This window comes from Sciurus carolinensis, chromosome 8 (assembly GCF_902686445.1).
Source record: "Sciurus carolinensis chromosome 8, mSciCar1.2, whole genome shotgun sequence".
NCBI lineage: Eukaryota > Metazoa > Chordata > Mammalia > Rodentia > Sciuridae > Sciurus > Sciurus carolinensis.
Window position 1 is genome coordinate 11812110 of NC_062220.1, and position 8360 is coordinate 11820469.

The following is an 8360-nucleotide window of genomic DNA, read 5'->3' on the forward strand; positions in this document are numbered from 1 at the left end:
GATTGATAGTTTAGCTGAGTATGAAATTATAACAGTTTTCTTCATCGTGTTGAATATTATTTTCTGACATCTGGTTTGCTGCAGGGAAGTCTGCTATTACTTGTTACTCTTTTTTTAATTATGCTATTTTTATTCTGTGAGGATTTTATTATCTTTCTCCTCCTTAACATTCTGTGCTTTCATTATAATATGTCCAGATATGCATTTATTTTTAGTTGTATGGCTTGATATTCAGAGTACTCTTTTGTTCTGAGAATTCATGTATTCATCAATCACAAAGAAAATCTCTAGAATGATGTCCTTCCCTATTTTCTCCTTTCTTTTTTTATTTCTATATGATAAATGACTATTGTATCTCAATCTAGCTTCTCAGTGCTTTGTATTTCATTTTCTGTTTTAAAAATTGTCTAATTACAAAATTCCACCTTCTATTTCACAATTTTCTTCTTCTAATGTGTTTCTTCTAGAATATATCCTATTTGTTGATTTCCCCCCATTTCAGGAAATTTAGTAACTATTTTATTTTGGGGACTATATGTTTTATTTATAAAATTTGTAACTGATTCTTTTTGGGATCCATCTATTATTTTCTAACTCCTTTCTTCTTAAATCTTCAATCATTTAAAACAGTGGTCATGCCTAAAAAAAAAATCTATTTATTTACCTGATAATAAATACCTGATATTTATTTATCTGATACATACAGATATGGAGTATGTATCAGATCATTCCTAAAGACAAACAATGAATGTCCACAGAAGCAAATAGATATTTTACCTGTTGATAATTTTGACTGTTTTTTTTTCCAGCTTCTGAAAATGGATTTGGAGGCCATTCTACAGACTCAGTTCTCTCCCTGTCCACGTCCCTGTCCCTCTGCCTCCAGCCCTGCATCTTGCGTGAATGGCTTAGGATTTTCCTCCTATAGTAATATTGGGCATATTGAAGATCTTGGCACCTGGGCTGGGTGGGTAGATTCCTTGTCTGTCTGTAGTGTGATGCGTGGGTCCTCTTACAGGTAAAGCAGAGTAGGTGCAATTTCTGGTCTCTGATAGTAAGCAAAGGGCATCCCTCCCACCTTCTCTCAGATCCTGTTTTCAGAAAGGTGCCCAACCTCAGTTCCCAGTTATCACGTGAAGCACTTTAATGTCTTCAGTTTCCTAAGCAAGGCTGTGTCCACTCAGACCAGCTGCCAGACCCAGCTGGATCACAGTCTGCATTTATATTTCATTTGTGGTCGGCAGAGATGTTTGCCCCACCTTGGAAGCTGGTTTTGTCTTTCTCATTCCTTTTATCCTGGTTTATCTGTTGCTGCTCTGTGTTTAAAGCAAAGTCATTGAGCAACTATCACTGTCGATCAAGTGAATATTTTAAAATGTGAAATCACATAGATTTAGGAATAAAGTGGTGGTTGTAGAAATTTCCTTGAGAGAACCCTAAACATGAAACCTATACAACTCCTCTCTCCTACTTGAGAGTGTTTTCTTTTGCTGACTGCTCAATATCCAGAACAAGGCAGGATTTTGACATGAGAGACATTCTCTTAGAGTTACCATTTAAAAGTCTTTGAACAACTACAAGTTAGTTTAAAATCAGCTTAAACTCCCCCACACTAATAAAATAAGATTAAAAGATTTTGCAAAATCATAAAATGTTTAAGATTGAAAAGGCATTGGAGAGAATCTATTCTAAATGCCTGTTCAATGTGTGTACCCTTCACTCAGCATTTGTCTATTTATGGCAATACATACCAATTCCAAGCCCTCACTGCTGGATACTTTATGATGCTAGAAAATAATTTATCTTATTGATTTTTAACTCTGCTTTCCTAATAAGCCTGCCTATTGATTCCAGCTTTTTCCTCTGGGAAGGCAAAAATAAATCACTTTTGTCTCTTATAGGATATTCTGAGGGACATATGATGATGGTTATTTTGTTTCTTATTTGTCTTCTCATTCCCAGGTGAAACATGTGCAGTCATTTAAACAATTATTCCTGTCTGTTCCTTCACCTTACTGGTTCTCCCACATATCCCTAATCTCCCTAGCATCCTGACCACGAGTAAGGAGTAGGCAGCTGTGAGTGTCGGAACTCAGCCCATGAGCAGGCTCCACCATGGCGAGCTTGAATCTCCACATGTAGACCTACCTTTCCTAGTGGAGCTATTCTAGGCACATAGCTGATGAGAATTCTTAGTTTGCAGGTAAGAGAAAGAATATGACAAAGCTATAGACTAATGATTTTTCTATTTATTTGCTATCCTAAATGCCATCTCAAGAATCTTTTTGGAATTGCAGCTATGTATAGAATGTAAAAATTCATGAAGGCTTTCTTTTACAGTTTATCTCCCATCAGGAACAATGAGAACTATTTCATTCCAAACGTTTTTTGCATGTTCCTTCCTGCTCCTTGGATGGAGACCTTCCCCAAGATTACCAACCAAATAAAAGAATTTAAAAACCCTCCCAACTCACACAGACCATATTTTTTGAGACATTTTTTTTCTTCTAAGTACTGTAATAATTTAGGAATTTTTGGAATAAAATTGACTCTTATAGCTCTGTGGTTGTTTAGTCATGATTTTACCAGTACTCTGTCATGCCGTATGATCTTTTCATTCTCATTATCCTTAGACCTTCCACATAAAAAAACATATGAATCAGATTCACATGCATGATATCGTTCGCTACCCATAAAAGTTGTGTGAAGTAGCTGGGAGAAGCATTATTATCCACACCTGACCTCAGATGAAACTCAGGTTTGAGGAGACCAAGTTGCTGTTAGAAGCAGACTTAGTAGTAAGCCCTGGCACAACTGAAATACAAATCCAAGCTAGAAAATGTCCCAGCTCAAGCCTGGGTTAGGTTCTGCCTTTCCTGTGGTCCCAACAGCACAGAGCCCTGGTCAGGCAGCTCCACCAAGAATCTGCACACAAGAGAGGCAGGGAAGCTCGCAGGGAAAGCGTTCATCACACGGGAAAAGCAAACAGATGGCGAATTTAATGAGAGAAAGAAGATCAGTTTGGGCATGATATGATGCGAGGACAGCCTGATGCTTCTAGTTCAGGCTGCCCCCTTTAAGGCAATGCCCTTTGGGACCTGGTGATTTTGTGGAAAACCAGGAGAGGCAGTTAGTATTGGGGAAGGAGTAGGACACCAGGATGAGGGCTTCTACTCTCATCATGGGTAGTGAGGAATTCCCCAAAGACGGGCTGGCTCAAGATCATATTCTTCCTGGTCTTGAGGGCAATGTAAACTCTTTTCTATTCCAGACTCTTCTGCATCATGTGCCTGCTGAGGCCTTACCCATGTTAATCTAAAATCTGTGTTGTTTGGGCAAGAAGACTAAGACGTGTTGGTTAGCAATGAGTAGAGTCCAAGCTTCAGTGTCAACTCTGTCCTATCACTGACTGGGTGGTGCAGGACAAGGGGCTAAATCACTCTGAAAGGCTGTTTCCTTATCTAGAAAACAAGGAAAATAACACCCACTTCACTGAGTTATTGGTGAAAGATGGGGTAACATTTGTGAAGTACTCAGCAGAATTTTCATCATCTCTCTTCTCTTTATTCCCAGTCCTTTGAAAACCATGACTAATGTTGCAAGAAAATATAGAAGGTCAAGCACTCAAGTAAAATTTGTTCATCAAATCTGCAAGGCCTGGGTTCAATCCCACCACTAAAGAGAAAACAAGAAAAAATCATCCAAGAACTGTACAATTCATAGTAACCTCTCAAACTCAGGCATTCCCTGCCCCCACCCCCCAATATATTATTAGGGTGTGTGTGTGTGTGTGTGTGTGTGTGTGTGTGTGTGTGTGGTTGCTTCTCACAGAGACATTCAGGGGTGCTAGAGGATAATTCTTTTTAATTCTTCTATAATAGTTACCATCTACAGAAGTTTGGTCTTTTTGGTTTATTCTTTCCCAAGCATTTTTGAACTGACATAAGAATGAATACCATCCTTGATTTTTTTCATAGTCCCTAAATGAAAAATTCTGAATCCAAATCTATAGTTTATGATTTTTTATCATTATTATTATTATTATTATTTATTTATTTAGCTTTTAATTTTTTTACAGACTGCATTTTAATTCACTGTACACAAATGGGGTACATTATTTCATTTCTATGTTTGTACACAATGAGAGGGAGAGGGGTATGAAATATGGTTTATGCTTTATGTTAGATAAGCTTTTCTCTATTTTTTTTCTTTATCCTTCCCTTTTAGAATTTTAATCATAATACAAGGTATGCCTATATTAGAGAATAAAATAATTTTCCTAGGAAGAGTTAGAAAATTCTTGTTATATGAAAATATTGCCTATTTTCTTACTTTCAGAGTAAGGCACAGAAGAATTTCCAGAGTGCTTTGTAGTTGCATTAAGGGTCAGTACTTATTTCCTCATTCAGATTTTTATCTTCGGGGTGCAGAGCAGGGTTTGTAGAGTTCTGTGGGCTGGAAAAGCCACACTCTGTGGAGGTAAGTATCATAAGATGACCAAAGGCTAGAGGTTTGCCCATATGGAGAGCCAGGCTGAACAGCTCGCAACTTGACCTTCTGAGAACTGATAGGGAAAAAATGCATTAGAGAGAAGGTGGAGGAAAACATTGCCCCTTGATTCTTTATTTCCTGAGAACAGAAAAATATGGAGTGATAATTATATGTAAGAAAATTATTGTGAAAAAATAGATATACAAGCAGCAGGTAATAATATAACATCATCCCATATTATACACTCAAATGGCATGTGACACTCATGCCGGGGAAGAATAGCAGAGAATTCTGAGGATCCCATACACGCTGTGTTAAGGAACCCCTAGTCTCTCTGTACTGACTACTTGGGTCCTGATCTTGTGTTAAAACAAAACCAATTACTCCTTCATGTCATTCTGACTGCCTGGATGCAGAGAAGTGATTTATGTCCCCTGGAGTAGGTGCCCTTGGCAGTGTTGTTGAAGTTCGTCAAAGGTCTTATCAGGGAGGAACTTCAGATTACGTAGAGAGAAATGAGAGGGAGGAAGGAGCGGGGTATGAAAGATGGTGGAATGAGAGAGACATTCTTACCCTATGTACATGTATGAGTACACAGATGGTATGAATCTGCATCATGTGCAACCATAGAAATGAAGTGATGTGGGCTGGGGCGATGGCTCAGTCAGTAGAGTGCTTGCCTTGCATGCACAAGGTCCTGAGTTCCATCCCCAGCACTGCAAAAAAAAAAAAAAAAAAAAAAAAATGAAGTGATGTACCCCATTTGTGTACAATGAATCAAAATGCAGTCTGTAAAAAAAGGAAAAAAAAATTTTAAAGGCCTTATCAGGGCCTTGATGTATTTGTCTAAGTTTTTGTGGTCCATCACGTTTTATCAAGGTATCCGTCTTCTTGGAGGATTTCTCTCTTGGCAAAGGTTTTACTCTTACAACATTTTGCTTGATCACCATAGTGAACTGCCACCCACATCTAGCTTTGTCGTCGGAATTCCAGAGAAGGCAACTCCTTCATAACTTTCTCTCATCTTTACTCCAAATATGCTCCCTTTCCAAGCCTTTCCTAACCAAATGAAACAGAGGAAAACGAGATGAAGCAGAGATCTTGATCTCACTCTTTTATATCAAAAAAAAAAAAAAAAAAAAAAACAAAGGAGGAAAGAAATCATAAATTTAAACTTCGCTGTTCATCGACAGGGACTCTGAGGCTCATTCAGATGACCTTCCAGTGTGAAGTTCTGGGTCATATTCTTGCTCTACTCATGCCTCCCTACACTCTGGTGGGGTCTGCTTCACCCAGGCCAGGGTCTCCTCTGTGAGGCTACCATGCACCCCTGCAGTGGCATACATCATGGGGTAATTAGCATGTCTTAGGGCAATAAGAGAAATGGAAGCCATAGAAGATTCAAGAAGAAATTTCGGGGAACTAAGCCTCAGAAGATCAGAAGCCCCTATGGGGTAGCTCTGGTAGTAGGAGTTCATGGCTGCTGGCCCCTGTGCTTCACCCCTCCTGACACTTGTCTCCATGGCCTGTGCTCTCTGTGCCTTCCTGCTTATGCTTTGTGGTCAACACCCTGTTTAGGGACAGCATCTAATCGTTCCTGACACCATAAATCTAAGAGACGAGACTCTCAGGCATTGGCATTCCTGGGCCCACAACCCACAGAGAGCACGCCTTTTACCTTCAAGATACCCCTGGCGTCGCTTCACCTTGATCTCTGCTTCCACAACACCTTCCGCAGGGCCCCCTTGACCTCAGTGTTCCTCAGGCTGTAGATCAGGGGGTTCAGCATGGGGTTGAAAAGGCTGTAGAACAGGGAGAGGACCTTCTGCTGCTCCTCAGGGTGGCGGGACTGGGGGGCCATGTATATGACGATGGCACTGCCAAAGAAGAGCCCCACCACGCAGAGGTGGGAGGAGCAGGTGGAGAAGGCCTTCCTGCGGCCCTCCCCTGACTGGATCCTCAGGATGGCCAGCAGGATGCGCGTGTAGGACGCCAGCACCCAGCACAGGGGCCCCACCAAGATGAACACAGAAGCAGCAAAGATGACGACTTGGTTGAGCCTGGTGTCAGCACAGGCCAGCTTGAGGACAGACAGGATCTCACAGAAGAAGTGGTTGATCTTGTGAGGCCCACAGAAGGGCAACCTCAGGAGGAGGACCACGTGGAGCAAGGCCAGGAGGGAGCCACACACCCAGCAAGCAGCAGCCAGGATGGTGCACACTCTCCAGCTCATGATGACAGCATAATGTAGGGGGTGACAGATGGCCACATACCGATCATAGGACATGGCCACCAAGAGGAGACACTCAGTGTGAGCAAAAGCCATGTATAAAAAGGTCTGCACTATGCAGGGAACAAAAGAGATTGTCTTTTTCCTGTTCACGAGGTTTGCCAGCATCTTGGGCACATTGTTGGAAGCATAGGAAATGTCAACGACGGCCAGGTGGGAGAGGAAGAAGTACATGGGGGTGTGCAGCCTGGGGTCCAGGCAGATGAGGCCCAGGATGGCCCCATTCCCCAGCAGGGTGAAGGTGTAGAAGAGGGAGAAGAGCCCCAACAGGAGCATCTGTGTGCTGGGACTGAGCGGGAATCCCAGAAGAATAAACTCTGTGATCCATGTCTGGTTCTGTGTCATGCCCTCCCGACGGCGCCTGTATTGTCACTGCTGTGGCTGAGAAGTGTGTGCTGAGGACCAAAAGCAGATCTGGATGAGACAGCAAATGGAAATAGAGAATCGTGGCCTACACTGGGCACTGACTCAGCAATGTTTTTCAGTCACTAGGTCAAATCTTTCAATCCACAAACATGCAGAAAGAAGACTTATTTCAGATAACTCATGTAAGGGAACACAAGGGGTCATGTGTTATTTCCATTTCTGCAGAATTTTGTTTATCTTTGATTGAAAAATCCACATTTTACTATCATGACAGTTACAGAGTAAATTATTTTTCAGAATTACTAGTCATGTTATTTTTTTAAAATAATTTTTCAGTTGTCGATGGACATTTTATTTTACTTATTTATATGTAGTACTGAGAATCAAACCCAGTGCCTCCCACATGCTAGGCAAGTGCTCTACCATTGAGCCAAAACCCCAACCCCATGTCTTGTTATTTTTGAAAAAGGACCATAGGTCTTGTGTTTTCACTTTCTCTATTTATTCAGTTTACATATGTTGTTCCTATTTTCTCTTCATCAGTTGATTTTCTCTTATTCTGTAACTTAGGCAAAGTACATTGCATGTAGCAGGTGCTCAAAAAATGACCAAAGATAAATATATGAATGAAGGAATGAACTTTACAGGTGCAATTTCAAAGAGATCTGATTCTTTCTGCATCCACTAGTTTTAGGGCTTTAGCAAGTGAAACTTGCATCAAGTATTTTGCTTCCTGATACTACCCAGGATAATCTGGCTGTTTTCCTTCTGGGCATAAGCAAGGAGAAACACCATTACTCTGGACAGCATTCACAGAAGTAATCCCTGACACTCTCAGATAAGCGACTCTGCAAAGTTGCAGAGTTCTGTTCTCAGGTCCGCTGCCACCCCACCCTCTTGCAGGGCTGTTTTCCTGGGTCCGAGCAGTTGCTGTTTCTGGAAGAGTGACCCAGACTTAGACAATGCACATGTAGTTGTTGAATGGATGGGTGGATGGACAAAAGGTATCATATGAGGAATGACAGCCGAAGTACAAGTCCTGTGTTTTAATCAAGTCTTTCAACTTTTCCTTAATTTTTTCTGGTAGCCATCTTCCCAACCATATGGACACAGGAGCTACAGAAAGGAAAAACCCAAAAGTTCTATAGAAGTTTACAAATACTAATAACTGAGGCTCAACGGGCCCCTGTGACTGCACCTCTGCAATGTCAAC

The 8360-nt window shown here is 41.2% G+C and overlaps 1 protein-coding gene across 1 annotated transcript; it reads right to left on the reverse strand.

Moving 5' to 3' along the window:
• Positions 1 to 6193: 6193 nt before the first annotated feature.
• LOC124991120 (olfactory receptor 2A5) lies at positions 6194 to 7126 on the reverse strand. The gene has a single exon (XM_047561880.1). It carries the CDS (start codon positions 7124 to 7126, stop codon positions 6194 to 6196), a length of 933 nt encoding a protein of 310 aa, XP_047417836.1.
• Positions 7127 to 8360: the final 1234 nt, after the last annotated feature.